A 17,080-nucleotide genomic window follows, 5' to 3' on the forward strand; every position below is an offset into this window, starting at 1 on the left:
TACCTTTGGGTTTGTGCTGATTAAAGAAACCTGTATCTCCACAGGCATTTTCTGTCTTGCAGGATTAGTCAAAATAGATTTTGCTGACAGGAAAATAATAAATATGGGTAGAAAAATCCGACTGCTTGTTATCCTTTTGTCCAAAGCATGTTGAGATGGACCTGAAGTGGAATCCTGACAGAGTTTCTCATCCAGGCTCATCTGAAGACCAGGAAACTGATTTGAATTGGCAAAGCAACCCAAATCCCAGTCTGCTGATTAAAGATGATGGAGAGCTGCTTATGGATGAACATCTTTCCCCCAGGAAACTGGTGAGTAGACTTGCCCAACTTTTTAATGAAGTGAAAGAGGCAAACTGGCATATACAGAGCTGTATTAACCTTCCAACTGCTATTGTACTGATTGTGGATTGTTGCCTCTCTGACATTTAGATTTCTGAGTAAAGTAGCTTCTGTCTTATGAAAGTATATCAAATGTTTGTCCTCCTTTCACCTCGTTTCCTATCAAAAGTAATCCCAGCATGATTGTGGCTGTATTTATTGCTAGGAATCTTGAAGCAGCGTGAAGAAAAGTACAGGTAACATAATTATGGTCTACACAGATCTCATTAATGCCATCTGGAGTACCTTGAATCTTAGCATTAGAAAAAGAATTTACATTAATCTTGTTCTAAAGATTGGAAATGTAACTTTAAAAGCACAAGCTTTTTTTCCTCTGAGTTAGTAAAATCCTCTATCCTGCTAAGAAGTCAGTTAAAATGTTCTGCAAATTATAGAAATACTTTCTATACATGTCAAAGTGGGAGGAATTTCAAAGCGTATTTGAAAGCCGTGTTCCTTTTAGACTGGGGGAAATGATTTTGCTATGCAGCCTGTTGAAAGAGAGTCACATGCTGAAATCTTCATGAAAGAATTCACTTTGTGAAATATTTGTGAAAGACTACTTGGTTGCACACTAGATTGTACTTGCTCAGGACTAATTAAGGGTGAAATCCTGTGGGATGTGTAGAGCTGACCAAATAATGTCACTTTTCCACACTAATGGAAGGGAGAGTTGAGGGCAGAACTTGGGGAGAGAGGCTTTCTGTGTTGCAGACCTTCAGAAGAATCTCTCCTGCTGGGGAGCATTTGTGAAAGACAGATGGGGCTGCCAAGGCTGTGGTTCAGGTGCTCCCAGCAGCCATGGTGGTGATTGCAAGCATCCACAATCCCCTGTGTATCCACTGCACCAGTGGGGAGACACGAGCTTCCACAGGAGCATATTCCAGCTGTGGCTTTACACCACTCCCTAGCCACTCCCCAGCCACATTCCAGAAACCATTCTGACCATGTGCTGTAGATTAGGCAGAACTATTGCTCCCTAATTAGACAAGTCTTTTAGTGTTTATAAAATGGTTGAAGGTGCAAAAACCTCTTTTTGCAGAGTGGTATTTTAAGCATTCTGGAGAAAAATTGCTGCATGGTTTTATGGTCTGTGCCATTCACTTTCCTTGGGCTCCTGAGAACCTCTGACCACTTCTTGATCTTTTTTTAAAACCTGGCATAGAATTGGACCAGTCTAATGTGTTTGTGGCCTACAGCAGCCTGTATAAATCTGATGGGAGCCTCTCAGATTAGTCTGTATTGTTAGGGCACAAACCAAAGCCCATTAGAGTAACCAAAACAGCTGCCCTCTGATTCAATCAACTCTGAATGAAACCCTTAGGAAGTTCTTTCATTGGCATGAAGTTCTCTTTCTGAATCTCTGCTGCTTTTAATTCACAGCAAACTGTAAGCAGAAAAGTGTATGTAAAGCAACGTTGCCTAAATCCCGTGAAGTTGCTGTTTATTACTCTGTAACTTTTTTAAAAATGCAGATAAGAAGTTAAATAATTGAGTTTTGCCTTTTTTGAGATTGTGGGTTTTAACATTTGTAAGGAATCTCATTTCAAAGATTCTTTTAAATGAAGTACATTGTCCTGCTAATTTTTCTGGACATAGTTGTTTCCTGTCCTGGAACCCAGCATTTGTGTTGGCATAGCTGGGATACTTCCTGCTCAGAGGAAAAACTACATGACATTGTCAAGGAAACATTTACTGTGTTTATAGCTTGTTTTAATAACATACCCCATCTATCTATTCTCTGACCTTTATGTTGAACATATGCACTGCTGCCATAAATTTACTTCCTCTGGATTTGCAAATGTTCAGAATGTTCAAACATTTAATACAAAACAAGTTTTCACATGCATAATTCTTTAAGGACCCACATGCAAAGGTTGTCTTGCTTAAATCAATACAACTGTAGTATCTTTTTGATTGTTTTATTGATGTGAATATTTTAGGAGTTATTGATTGTATCCATTGAAGTGCTCTGAGAAGGAAACTAATAGACTTTTAAAATACAGGCTCATTAAAGTAAAATTGTTTTACATTCAAATAAGTGCACAGACCACACTTGTGCAGTGTTGTGTAGGCAAATTTTGGACACCTTATGGATGTTCCTGAGGAAGGTTTTTTTCCTGAGACACATGCTCAGCTTTGCTCCATGTCCTCACAATGGTCTGTCTTGCACCAGTTTGGTTTGAGTTTGGGGAAGCTGTGAAGTCTCATTGGGCAGATTCTGTGTAGATTTGGCACCTTGAACTGCAGCCTGATTTCTGCCTGCACATTTGAGTCATTTTGCCCTTTTTCCAGAGGGATGGCTCTTTGTTTTGTAGTGAAACCATTATCAATCTGCATTATTAAGAACTCTCTAAAACTTGTGACACTTGTGTTCCTTCACTTTTATCCACTTGCTGCATTGTTTTCCTCCAAAGAGAGGAAAATTTGGCTTAGACTGATTTTTTTTTTCCTTTCCTTTCTTGCCTTCTTGGATCATGTAGAACAAAAGACAACTTCTACAAAACCATTGGACCGGTGCCCATTTTCTTCTTCTCCATTGTGCATTCCTTCATTTAGACTTTATGCTCATTCACCACAGAGTTTGTGGTCTTCTGTAGTCTTGTTTCAGCATAATGTTCACTTCAAATCCTGGATGATTCCATACTTCCATTATGTTAACACATCTTCTAGTTGCTTCTTGCTGCCAGCTCTCTTGCTGCACTGTTGTGTAACATTTTTTTATATTTGAATGTCCTTCATCCAAAATACAGGTTAAAAGCTTTTGGTGCAAGGGTTGGTATCATTAGATGTCATTTTTATTCTTTCTACTAATATCAATATCAATTTTCTGGTGTTCTCTTTAATCTTCCTCTGTGTGAATGGGCATTCTTGCTTTTCCATTTGTTATTATTATTTGTTATTAATATTTTCAGCTCTATATTTTCCTAGTTATTTTCCTATTAATATTTCCCTGCTCTGCCCATCCTTATGTGTGGTTGTCAGATATTGTAGAATACCAGGGTGAGCAAATTCTCACTTTGTTCTGAAAACTGGCTAACAATGGGCAAGTAATTTTTAACTCTGTTAGGGCTGTGACACAGGTTTTTCATTAAATGTGGAGAAACTGAAATTAAGGGCGCCACCTGTCTTTAATCACATTTTTATTTTGTTCTATCAACCCCCGTCCTCTCCCTGCTGTTTGCAAAGGATCTTTTCCTGACTTCCACTAAAAGCATTCCACTTCTCAGAAGAAACTCATTTTACAAGGTCAAATGATCTTCCAGACATTGTCACATTATAAAACCCAATCATGTTTGTGTGTGATCTTTAGAGAGGAAAGGAAGTATTCTCTAATTTTGCTTTTTATTGATCCTGCTCCAACTAATCGTGTTTTCCAAACTTAGGAACACGTGTTCGGATGTGGTGTTTAGTTTTGTTACTCAGGAGCTTAGGGTGTATTTCATATGGTATGCACTCATCCTCATGGGAAAAAGAAAATGCTGGAGGGTCCTGGAACAACAGATTGGATTCTTGCTGAACTGGCTCAGTTGTTTCCTTTTTTCTTTTGCAGAAAGTTTTCCTCACAGCTGTAAGATAAATGGATTTGAAGAAAATAACTGGTCATCAAGAAAGTGCAGAATCTTGATAAATTAGGTAGAGTAAGGGAATGGAAGGAACTGAATTTGACTGAATTTGGATCTGCCAAATCCTTCATTATGGATGAATCTCTTCATCTGAGCTGAGACAAGAGTGTATTTATATGTATATGCTGAAAGTAGAGAAATGCAGCTAAATATTTTAGTTATGGGCGTTTGCGGCATTTATCCCTTTTGAGGGGAAGTTTTCATCTGGGGCCACAGAGAAGTTCTGTTCCCTTTTATTGTATCACTTAAGGCTTATTAATTTGTCAATATTTTTCTTCTTAGAAGAAATATTTTTTCATACTTTCAGCAACTTCTTTTTTTTTTTTTGTGAAGGAGAGATTATACTTTGACCAAAAAAAAGGCAATAAACACATGAATGGACATGAATTTAGAATTTGCATACAGGTGTAGTATTCAAAGAGAACAAGCTCACCACTCTGGAATTCCTATCTTAGCCAAATTAACCAGGATCAGTGAAATAAATGCACAGCTGGAAATATTTCTCTGACAGCTGCATGCATCTTGTTCTTCAGCAACATGCCTACTTTTCTTAGAGTATGTGAAAAATCCAGGGGAGAGAGAAGACATCAGTTGTGTGTGCCAGTTTTGACTGAACAGATATTATTTGTCAATTAAGGAATTTACAGATAGCTGCAAGTGGGATTTGAACTGGATTTCCCAGCATCCCCAGGTGACTGCTCTGCCAATTGGGAAGCTCTGCAAGCCCAGAAGTGTTTCTCACTTGCAATTTTCTACAGAATACTTACTGGCTTTTCTTGTCAGTCAGAAAAAAAGCTTTCCAAGCCAGTACACAGTCCTCAGGTGGCCAGACATTTTGCATGGTGGGAATGGTTTGTGAAACATCATGGACTTGCTTCTTAAAATACTGGCTAAATTATTTACCAATAGATTCTTCATGAAAAATATGAAGAATATTTTTCACCTATTTTGAAGTAGGTGAAAAAATGCAAAGTGAGGTTTATTCGTCTTTGTTTTACTTACCCTGTATTCAAAGTGTCTTCAAATACTTGTGCAGTGCTTTACCATGGAAATGTGTCCTTTCAAATAAACAAATTTACAGTGGAGTGTCAAACTGCTGCTCAGGATCAACCTTTCAGGACACCTTTTTGAGCATGATGTGCCAGAAAGGTTTTGATGTTTGATTTTTTTCATAAAACATCTCTTTCTAACTGATACCTACCTTGCAGGGTTGCAGATGGGTGGCAAGCAGAGTCCTCTCTGGATACCAACACTCAGCTTAAAATTATATTGTTTTTTTCAAGGCATCTTTTTGATCTAAAATAGCTGTGCATATATCCCGCTCTTTGTCTAGAACAGATCCTTGGTCCCTTTCTGTTTGCTCTACATGGAGGCTGAGCAGCTGGAAACAGCTAAAGAAACTCCTGGATGTACAGCACCTTCATGTCTGTAAGCATTCCTGGGGCACAGGCAGAGACATTCTGTCCCTGGCTGTCAGAACAGCCCATTAAGCTATGGCCAGGCAGTCATTGCCTGAAATCACAGTGGGACACCTCTGAATTAGGGCAGGAGCCTGTCCTAGACCTGGAATGGCCTAGGAATGAAGAGAGCTAGAGCATTGAGCATCACTTCTATCCACATGATGTCAAACATCTCTCTGTTCAAGCTGGTGACCCCTACAGTGTGTTGGGATTGTCTTCTTTTCTCTTACAGCAAAATTCATCCAAAAATATCCATTCTCTCAAGTTTTGATGAAGGTTCCCATGCTTTGACATTAAACAACAGCATAGAAAGAAGATCCTGCTAAATAGGTTTCATCTTTGATTAAATGTTTCCACGTCCTTCCCTAAATGTCCCCTTTCCTGGTGTCAGAATTTTAGCTGTGACATGAGAAGTATCACACAGGCAGGTGCACCAACATGCCAGGAGTGGTGTCTGGAGAGTAGCACTGTCCTAACAGTCTTCCACAGTAACCCTTCCCCACGTATCCTCCTCTTGAACTGCTGCTCTGTCCTTTGCTTGCTGACTCTCTTGAAGTCAGCATCTGGGTTCTCAGTGCCTTTAAATGAGCTCATATCCTCCACCCAAGAGCATTTCCCATTTCTTTCATGTACTACACTCTCTTGTGCATCCCACAGCAAATTGGTTTCAAGCTGTCCCAGCATCTCCTCACCATCAGCAGATGAAGGACAGTGATTGTCATAGAGACTCTTGGAAATGCAGAACAGGGAGGTGGGCACTGAGAATATATGGAATTTGTGTCATCTGGTTAGCACACGGTTCAGGACAGCTATCTATAGTTCAAAGAGCTGGTGCTGACAGCCAATAACCCTTTCCACACTGGAACCACACTTCTGCCTATTGCAGTACAAAATATGGGTGCACTGAGCAGCTCATCTCAGACACTGGGAAAGGTACAGACAGTGCATCAGGAAGAGGAGAAGGAGGGCAAGGAGTGACACTGGTAATCCCTGTTATGAAAAAAAAGGAATAGGGAACCCTGAACAAGTAGAGAATATAAATTCATGCAGGTTTTATACTTGGATATTGAAAAAAAAATGATCAGGGAGCAGAACTGTGAAGGGAGACTGGAATACAGCAGGGGAAGGACAGCATGCAGGGAACTTGCAGACAGCAAAGGAGAAAAGGACAAAAAAAGGAGCAAAGACTCCTTGGGGTATCAGGACCTTTTGCTACTCAACTGACAGTGTGTGTGACCCTGAGCTTATTACTTGTTCTGAAACTTCTTTCTGTTCTGATGTAGGCTCTTAAAATTATTTTGATGGCAAGTAGGGAGGTATTTTTCAGAAGCTTCTTCCTTTAATGACAGTGAGCTTGCATCCACATCCAGCAATCCGAGTGCATGGTTTCATGCCAGGACATCAGCTAGCTCTCGTTTCACACATAATCTCGTGCTATGTGACAGACAGTGTCATCTGCTGAAAAGGGTTACTGCAGAATGTGCCTTGCCATGAGGGATCTTGTGTTCACTTGGAGAGAGAAAGCTGTCTGTAGCTGTTAAGTTTGCTGCCTTTGCAAGAGCAAAACACATTTTGTGGTGGCTGCATGTGGTGATAGAGTCTTAGAAGCTTTCTTATGTTCAGCCTGTTTAAAATCACTGTTAAAATATTAAAAATAAGATTAAAAAAAATTTTAAACCTAATGTTTTAAAAATAGTCCAAAGGCAGTTGAAGATATTGGATAATTCTGTTTCTTAGGACTACAAGTCCAGACTTTATAGAGGGGGGCAGCTTTTCAAGAGGTAATGCTCAGCATTTTCTGGAAACCATGTCCTTTTGAACTGCCATCTCAGTTACACTGACTGGTTTTAGTCCTTTTTAAGAGGATGTGGAACATAAGTGGAAGATGCAGCCACTTGTGCACAATAAAAATATTACCTAATGAGCAGAAATGCTGAAACCACCATTTTTTTCCTTGCAAAATTAACTGGATATTCTTGTGGCATTTACTTCCCAAAACTCATAAGCAGAGGTCATCCTAGACATTCCCTTCTAATGAATACGTTCTCCCTTATTAAAAAGAACCTGAAGAATGTTGTCATTTTTAATAATGAGAAAATTTGGCTCCTGTATGTGATGGTTAACGAATGACTTTCTGCCTTCACCTTAAGTAAAGGCCTAAAGGTTGGTGACAATACTTTCAACCTCTGCTCTTGGTTGCATTATTGAAGAGGAATCTGATGCCAGGGCCAGACATTTCTTTGAAGTGGACACGTTCAGCCACACATCCTAATTATTTTGACACAGAAAGGTGAAAATTTATAAGTTTTATCACTGTGTATAGCATCAACAATTTCAGGCAGTTAACATGACAAATAAACTTTGCTTCTCATTTTTCAAGGATTGTTTCAGACTCCTCCATGAACCACTAAACCGTGAGGAAGAAAGGATCTTCTTCTGGTTCTTCTGGTCTGTTTTGTTGAAACATTCATGCAACTAGGCTGATGCAAAGGAGGTGGTGGGATGTGCTCCCTGAATGAGGGAAACTGGGGAGAGAGAAATTGGATCATAGCAGGAAGAAACGGGATGAGCGCAGTGGTAATGTGAGATTGCTTCAGCTCCTTGTGGAGTTGCAGCCTGGCATCTTAGGATTTCACAGCCTTGCTGTGGTTTTCACTGGCAGTCTTAGAGCGTCCCTCTCTCCTCTGTGTATGGCTTCTGCTTGTTTTGTTCCTCCTGCTTACCTCTGCCATGGCAAAATGTAAATGAATTATACATGTGGCATGTGTATCTATCAACACAGACTTTAGGATGTTAAGAAAGATCAGAAAAGAGTCGGCATGCACACACATATTCTTGCTTAATGCAGTGGTTCATCCAATTATTACAATTTTGTAAAAATAATGAAGGATTTGGAAGGCCTCTATTTGCATTGTCTAGATACTTTCAAAGAAATTAATAATTCTTGTAATTAGTATAGTCTTCTGTCAGAAAAGTGAGTGGCTTGAGCTAAAATCATGTTTCTTTTTTATTGTTTTGGGTCAAAAGGTAAACAGTATGCTTTGTTGAGTTTTACTACCAGCACCTGTTGAATTACAAGAGATGTTTGAAGTTAACACTTTCTATCTGCTGAGGATTAGTGCAAGACTTGTGCAAATCTTTAAGCATGGACATACTGTTTAAATAAAGTTAGCTGGCATGTAGGTCTGTTGTTGGTTTGCAGCTTGAATGTAACCCTGAGCCTTGACTTTTTAAGCAATGGATGAGTTTTGGGAGACTAGAGTATTTTGGGCCTACAAGGAAAAAAGGTCTTTGAATACTGTGTTCATTTCAATGTGGTTGCACATCTAGCCATGTTGGCCTGAAATACATGTTGACAAAACACTGTTTGAAAATCTTTCTAGACCCTTTTGCTGCTGTGACCTCTGGTTTATTGCATGAGGGTACACATATATTTCTGCTTATCTTTACAGAAAATTTTGGCAGGGGTAGATGATCTGCAGCAAGTGAAGGCCCTAGAGATGCGAGTAGACACCAGAGAGATCAGCTTGGGGAACTTTGGTAAGAAACACTTTCTTTTCTGCTCATCATCTTGAATTTTCCTTAATGGTGTCTTGACTGGGGATTCACTAACCAATAGCCAGTGAAAAGTACTGTCCTTCTCAAGAGTTCTTGAAACAGGATTTCCTCACACCTCACACTCTTTGATCTCTATCTTCTTGTGTGAGGCTCTGAATAGCACTGGAAATTCTGGCAATGGGATGAGTGACATGACTTCTGTCTAAAGCCAATTAGTTTGGACAAATTTTTCCTGTATGATATGCTAGGCCCTAAATGAGCATTTACTCTTGTCTTTAGTGAAACAGGAGCCAAAGGTCAGCTTCTCTCCACTGTGAGGTTTCCCTGTGACTGAGGAATTGCCAGCGGTATCAGGTGACTTACGCTTCCAGCAGCTTGTCTTTGCACCCAGCCTCACTGAGCTGTGCTGGAAGATGAGCTGGAGGCAGGTCCTGCAGATACATCATTTTGATGAGCCCCAAGCAGCCCTAACACTTGTCATTTGTTTTTATGTCATCATCACTGAACCAGGGAAGTGAGAAGTACCAAAGGAATTCTCTCTGCAGCAGAGTTAATACTGAGAATATAAAGCCTTACTTTTTTTTCCCAGCACCAGCAATCATTTTCTGTCATGTGGATTCCTACCACACCCAAGTCCATCTTTTTCTACATTGAAGCTAAATAATTAGTGCAGGGTAATATTTTCTGTGCTGAAAAGGAGCCATGTCCCCAAAACTGTGTACTGGTGCTCTCAGACAAGCAGATCATTTTTCATATGCAAATGACTAATGTAACAGCTGACTAGCTTTAATGGGTCTTTTGATGTATATTTGTCAAGAATGGTTGAGCAAGAACAGTGAAGGGGGCTTTTGTTTTGTATATATAGCCCCTTTGTATTGGTTATTCCATTTATTTCATGAATAAGTCTCCTTCTCATAGGCACTTGATAATTTAAGGTAAGTTACATCCATTTCTTTCAGAGATCATAATCTATTCAATCATGTTTCAACTAATCCAGTTGATAAGGAAATCTCATTATGCCATTTCTATTATGCTCAAAAGTGGTGCTCCCATTCCTATGCCATTTTGCATTAGCTGTGACAGGCTAGCAAAATGTTTCACCTTCATCACTCTCTCCTTCCCTTTCCATTACTGGAATAAATCCCTTCTCCTACCCATGGTTAGGCTTTTGCGACCTTTACAGAATATGAAATACAGAACACTATGTCCGTGATGCAAATAATTTCCATCTTGTTTATCTCCCACTATTCACACCAAGAGCTGGCCCTTGAGGGCCATAAAAAACCAGCACCTGCAGGTTCCCACTGCTTTTGAGAATAACAGAACATCAAAACCATTCTGAATTTCCTTCTGTTGTTTTGTTGTTTTTTTTTTTTAAGGTGCATTTCTGAGTTTTCTTCCTGTGGAAATCTCTTTGCAAATGTCAGCAGGTGGCTAGGGCAGAAAGTTTACTTTAGTTTCTTTCCTTCTTTTTCACGTGGCAGATGATTTTTAGGCACATGGAATAGGGCCTAAATGTTTAGGGGTTTTGCAGAGCAGTTTGCACCTCCACTGTGAACGCTGCTGTTGAAGAAGTCGGGCTCATTGCTTGCTCCCTGCTGGCTGCCTGCCCCTGGAGTTGTGCTGCTGACCTGGTCAGTGGTCACAGGGGTCTGGAGAAATAGCCTGAGAAGAACAGTAGGGTAAGAAGCAGACCAGCTGGAATGACAAGCATTCTAGTGTGACAGGATGTAAAGTTTTTCCTCTATTAGGATAGTCAAGCAATAAGAGTATCCAGAGAGGTTTGGAGACTCCGTCCTGGTAGGTTTTCAAGTGGATGAAGACCTGAGCACCCTGATCTCACAGACAAACTGGCTCGGAGCAGGATGCTGGACTTGAGACCTACAACTGTTCCCTCTAGCCTGGACTACTCTGTAAATTGGTGTTTCTTTTGAATTTCAAACCTGGCTAATAAGCTTTCTTTATACACATATTAAATGACTTCACCTTGCTCTCACTGTATTCCTTAGTTGTGGAAGGGGGTAAGACCATCTTTATGATCAGCAAATTTTTTGGATGATCAGTCCACACCCAGTAAACAATATTGTTTTGACTAGTTTTATGTGTAAAGATAAAATAGGCCAGGCAAGGTCTTAAATGGCCAGGTAAAAGTGTTAAAAGCTACAAGACTGCCCGTAACTCTGAGTCACCTGGAACCTTGCAGTACTCAAATCCCAAATTTACACCACAGTTTTCACTTGAGAAACATTTCAAGGTTCACAGCCTGTGTTACAGACTGTAACACAAACACTCAGGGCCTGAAGATTTCCAGAGTGATTTAAAACTTGTTGCTTGATGTTTTTCTTGTGACCATTCCACTCTGGGATGGACTAAACTTTAAAGCACTATCCTGTTAGCCTTGTCCAGTTTGTCAGGTCTGGCTCTACAAAGTGGGATGACATGATAGGGAGGAAGAGTTACTTTTCTTAGGGACAAGGTGTGGACTAAAACATCAAAAGACTAATATTGAAATATTCTCATGCAATCTGTTTTAAAATTTAAAGGAAATGCTTCATGCCAGAGCTTAAATCTGAATCTTTGCAGGGCTTGGGGTAATTGCTGAATTCTCTAGCTGTTTTCAGTGCACCTTGCTGAGTGACAGATGAAACCCTGAATGTCCTGGCAAGTCTTGTATCCAGCTTTGCATATCTTGGGGTTGATTTCTATGCTTCTCAGCTGCATGTAGGCCTCAGTTTATGTTCAGAGGGACTATTTCCTTTTCATTAGCTTATCCCTTCAGTTTTGATTGCTGACAGGTATGGAATTGCATTTATGACCAGCTCATAGAAATTCCTGTTGAAAATAATGGTGGGATAGAGTCATTTAAGACACTACATAGTCCTCTTATTCCTAAGTAATTTTAATAGCTCCAAATCAAGTTACCCACAGTGCTGTTCGCTGCTTCTTATTGAATTGTTGCCTGCTGGTGACCAGACTAAGTTGATTACATGTCTGGAGATTGCCACTTCCCTTGCAGGCATTTTATCAAGGCAAAGCTCTGCCAAGGGTTCAGAAGTAGCCATGTGCTATTTCTCATGCAGGGCCATCATCTCTCTTTCCTCTTGGGCTGTTTGTTGGCACTCTGGGTGCAGAGCTGGGACACCTTTGCTGGCAGCCAGCATGGCAGCAGCAGGTGCTTGCATGGCCAGGGAGCAGCACAGAGGCTGGAGGAGCGAGTCTGGCACGGGTGTTCCTGCCCAGGGTGGTCCTGGCTTAGCTGGTGCTGACAAACTCGCTGAGCAAGGCTTGGACAAGCCCCACAGCAGGGCTTGGGCAGGGTCTGCAGGAGTCACAAGTATGCACTGGGGCAGTGTGCTTTTGTGAGGCCCTGCACTGATGTGTTTTCTGTGAGATCCCCATCACAGGGAGCTCGACTGCAGCTGCCTTGAGTGTGCCTGAAAGGGCTGTGGTCTCACCTCCAGTTGTACTGCCCAGTTCATCCCAGAAATGTGCAAGAAAATGCCTGTGTAGAAATAGCATCAAAGTGATGTATCTTGCTTGATCAAACACAGCTCAAGTGAACTAAACAGACTCTTTAATTTGCATCTCAGGTTGCTCTTGCTAGAAGAGTACAGCCTGTTTTGATATGCCTGTTTTGTGTTGTAGGATCAACAAAGCATGATGGTTGCCTGATGCCAATGCAAGCATTTGTCAGTAATTTCTTTTTTTGTTTTTCACTAGTTCATGTTCCAAAAGATGCAAGTCAAGCCACGATGATTTTTTGTTAACAATAGAAAAACAAAGATATATGATGCTACTTAAAGAATACTTCATAATGTAAACAGCAAGTGTTAGAAGTGTTGCAACTTGTAGAATATCATAAAACCAGCATTTGGGCTGCTTTCTCTTTGCTCCTACTCAGTTTTCTAAATGTCACCAGCAGTACCAAGGCACCTCTACACTGCTACCCTGCCTGTGAAGTGCAGCACTTCAGGCTTTGTTGTTGAGTGTGTGTGTCCATCACTTTTATTCGCCTGACTTGCACTTTGATTTCTTTCTGCCCTTTCATTTAGTTTTGTTCCACTGGTAGAGTAGATTAACACTAGTACATTGTTGGTGGTTAGTAAATTCAGAGCCATGTAACAAAACCGGTCTTTAGTGAAAGGGAATCGTAGACAGATGAGATAACGCTGCTCGTCATCCTGAATTCTCCCCTTGTCCTGCAATCATCAGCATTTCTGTGGACCATTCTTGTTTTTAAAAATCAAAATTACACAAAGAAAGCAATAAGGATAAGGAATCTGCTGCTTGTACTTCTAAAATTAATATTAGAAATAATTACTATTGTATTTTAGAGTATTTTTATATGTTAGTATCATGTGTCCTTGCTCTGAGGAAAGATGCCATGAGGGTTAAAATTAAGAAAATTGGAAATACACTGTTATATTGGGATAAGTATCTTGTCACCTTCATTTTACAATTTTCTCTTCCTAATTTAAACTTCTGGCCTCTAATCTATTTATAAGTATCTGGGACTCTAAAAACCAGCAAAATCAATGGAACAATGAATTCTTAGCACCAAAGAACAATTACATATTGATATAAAACTTAGAGGAGGGAAGAACCTGCAGACTTGCAGGAATACATTGCAAAATATCGCTGCAGAATTTTGCACCACCTCACATTGAATGCTTCTATTTCAAGCTCATAAACCACACATTAAAGTGTAACACTGTACAACTTCCCAGGGATAGATTGCACCAAAGTGCAAAAGAAAATCTGAGAGGGAGGATCAAGTTACAATAATGAACTAACCAGATGTGAAAATTATGTTATCAGCCTGTCACTCAGCCTCTTTGGATCCTTTAATAGTTGCTTCTTCCCTGAGCCAACCCTAAGTGCATTCAGTGAAAAGCTTTTTCTTGAGCAAGTCTCTCCATTTCTCTTGACTCCTCATTCAAATCTTGTGCTTAACACTAGTCCTTAAAACTCCTTTGCTTTGCAATGCTTTGCATCAGTCTTTGCTTGGTAACCCTTTTACATCTCTGACTGAATCCATGGCACCATTACTCAGTTTGGAGCTGGGACTGGGGAGGCTACTGCAACCCTCTTGGTTTTTCCTTTAACTCTTCAGGGGATGACATTTAATCTCTCCATCCTTGTCAGAAACAGGATAGAAATTTTTTAGAATCTAGATATTTCTTGGGGGGGGAGGAATTTCTTAGGCCATGATTTACATCCGAGGGAGTCTTTGCTCAGTAGCTAGTGTGACTGCTGTGAGTAATTAACAGAGATCCTAATATTTTCTCTGCCAGGACTCCAAATTATTTTGTTACCATATATACATATAAACATATAAAATTTGTTTGACGTGAGAAAGCATATCCTGCAGGATGAGGACTCTGTGTTCTAATTTGTTCTTAGTTTTTGTGGATTGTGGAAAATGCTTGGAAAAAAAGGTTAGAAAATGGCACAGTGTGTTTTGAATTTTTTGTATTTTCAAAAGTACTTGGAAAAGACATGAACTTAAATACTTGCAGTACATCATGAAAATCAATATGTGCATTATGATCACTCCAAAATAACATGAGATGTAGCTAATGCTTCTATTAAAACATGATTTATTAAAATGTTTTTGACATAAATGCTCTTGTTCTCTTTGGGGAATGAACAACATGACCTCCTTTCTTTGTTTTGAGATCCCACTCCCCTTTCTTTTTTTTTATCCTTTGCAAAGCACTCGACTGGTGTCCTTCTGGACATTGGTAAATCACCCTTGCCAGACTGTGATTACTCAGAGAACTCATAAAAATATTTGCTGAGAACACATTTTAATGTTTCAGCAATGGTCCAATTTGTCTAAAATTGGTGTTCTTCTACATATTAATTGGTTGCATGTTATAGTGGAGGATGCTCACCAGCCTTGAGTAAACTCTGCTAGTGTGAATGGGTAAACATTTACTACTGTCCGTAAGAAATGGTTTCTGAGACTTGAGCTTGTGTCTAAGTTACTCTGCAGCTTGGAGGGATTTGGTGTATGATTTTGGTTCAGAGGTACCATTAGAGTGAATCAAAAAGGCAAATGTCTCTCAGGGATACAAAACAAAGCACATTAATTAAATTAATAACAAAAGAATACTGAGGGTTTTATAGGTATGAAACTTGTACAATTCAATGGTAAACAGTTCTATCTAGAAAATTAAGAAAGCAATGCTTTGCAAAATGTAGCATTTGTGGGACCTGTGAACTGTAAAAGATGATGTTGTGACTATGGATCATTATGTGGTTGCTGTTTGATTGAAATTTATATTTTGAAGAAGTGTTACTTGGCTGTGTATCCATTAAGTCCATCACTACTTGCCATTAAATAGGTCATGAAATGCTCTACTCTAAAGTATCCCTTAGCTCTGCAGATTATCACTCAGTTAAAAGTCAATCAGGATGGGGAATCAGACCAAAGAAAACAGTCACACATCAAGCCAGTTTCTTTTCTTGTCTGTCCGGCAAGGTGCCATATCAGAGTTTCCAGTGAGGGGTTCAAAAATTGTAATTGGGTAGTCATGCAGACAATACATATATGTTTCAAAAATGCAAAGAATGAAATAGTTTTTGAGTGAAATAATCTCATTGATTTTCTTAGAAGAAGTCCAGACAGGCCTGCTAGAAACAGCTAAGAAATACTTGTAAAATTAGATGCTTCAACTTGTAATTGTCATAATTTTCCTTTACTCTAATCCCAGGTCCAAAAATTGATTCTTTATTTTGTTCCCACAGGTGTGCATCTGCCTAATCTGAGAGAACTGAAGTTGAACAATAGCTTGCTTGTATCTGTGAGGTAAGAAATGAATGACTCTGTGAAGTAAATATAAAGAATAACAGCCCTCAATTTTATTTAAGTGATGAAATCTTCATTTGTGCTGCTTTCATTCCTTCCATTTCTCCATGCTGTGATAATGGATTAGGTCATGAATATATGCTCCACTACCACAGAAGTTTAAGGAGAGGACCTGATCTGGAATAAATCAGTGAGCTGAAGTTGTGCCAATGAATTAGTCCTAGTTTGCCACCAGGGAAGTTCCTGCTGTGCTGAAGCCCGTGGAAATTTGTTGCACATTTGAAAGGAGCTAAAAGTTCCCCTCTTATCTATGTCTAGGTGCTTGGATTTCAGTGTTTCAGCCTTTGGGCTTTTACTGTGCACAGTAGCCTGTTCTGTACAGGTCAGACCAGTTCCTCAGCTGATGAAAATCACTTTGGCTTTACTGATGTCAATGCAATCAGGTTTATGAGAGCTGCTGTGGAGCCTGCATGTCCCTGGCTTGCTGAGCTGCATAAAAACATCATGTTTTCTCCCAGACAGCTGGGGGGAGTTGGCTGGTTGGAAAGGTAGAAGTGAAAACCATCACAATGAGGAGGCAGAGCTGTCTTCTCTCTCCTGTGCTATCTGTATGACCCTTGCTAATTAATGCAAAGTAGAAAAATATAGTTCCTATCAGAAAAGGGCTGTGTAAAAGGCCCTGTTTTAAATAGGACTGCTCTCTGGCTTTGTATGGGTATCTACTAAACTCATGGGGTAAAAAGTAGTGGGTTTGCCCAATGTCCTAAGAATTGACAATAAATTCTTCTTGGTCTCTCTAAAGTATCTAATGAACTTCATTTGCTACACTTTGATTTTATTTACCCTTGTTCTGGTGATGAAATGAAGTATCTGCAGTCTGAATTTTGTTTATCTTGCCTTCTAATCCATAATATGTAAAAGTGATGACTCTACATTGCTGCATTTATTTTAATAGCACCCAACAGTTTTCATAAGCATGCAATTGTTCCATTATTGCAATGGAGGAGTAAGTAGTGGGTGAAAAAATTTAAATTTTGAAGTATTAAGAGATGATATATTAAAAAGAAAAATTATAAAAGGTGGGGTTTAGTTTGATCAAAACTCCAAATTCTCTTCAAATGTGTCAGCAGAAAACGTTTTGATCAGCTCTGTTGGTATTGAATGTAAGAATGCTGTTCAGGAAAACTAAACTGCATGACTCATGGTTTTAGCAGGATTTTGCACCTCTGTATTCTGAGACTC

At 39.7% G+C, this 17,080-nt stretch overlaps 1 protein-coding gene across 5 annotated transcripts in view; it reads left to right on the top strand.

Moving 5' to 3' along the window:
• The window catches only part of LRRC56 (leucine rich repeat containing 56), a 59,190-nt gene that overhangs the window by 10,932 nt on the left and 31,178 nt on the right, over positions 1-17,080 (top strand). For 2 of the 5 annotated variants that reach the window (XM_058026384.1, XM_058026383.1), the window contains exons 3-5: positions 196-311; positions 8,919-9,006; positions 15,778-15,838. In XM_058026384.1, coding sequence (XP_057882367.1) covers positions 196-311; positions 8,919-9,006; positions 15,778-15,838 — 265 coding nt within the window. Of the gene's footprint in view, positions 1-146; positions 312-8,918; positions 9,007-15,777; positions 15,839-17,080 lie in introns of those variants that run through there. The other 3 variants (XM_058026382.1, XM_058026385.1, XM_058026386.1) reach the window with 3 other exon arrangements.

The sequence above is a fragment of the Melospiza georgiana genome, chromosome 6 (genome assembly GCF_028018845.1).
Source record: "Melospiza georgiana isolate bMelGeo1 chromosome 6, bMelGeo1.pri, whole genome shotgun sequence".
In the NCBI taxonomy this organism is placed as follows: Eukaryota; Metazoa; Chordata; class Aves; order Passeriformes; family Passerellidae; genus Melospiza; species Melospiza georgiana.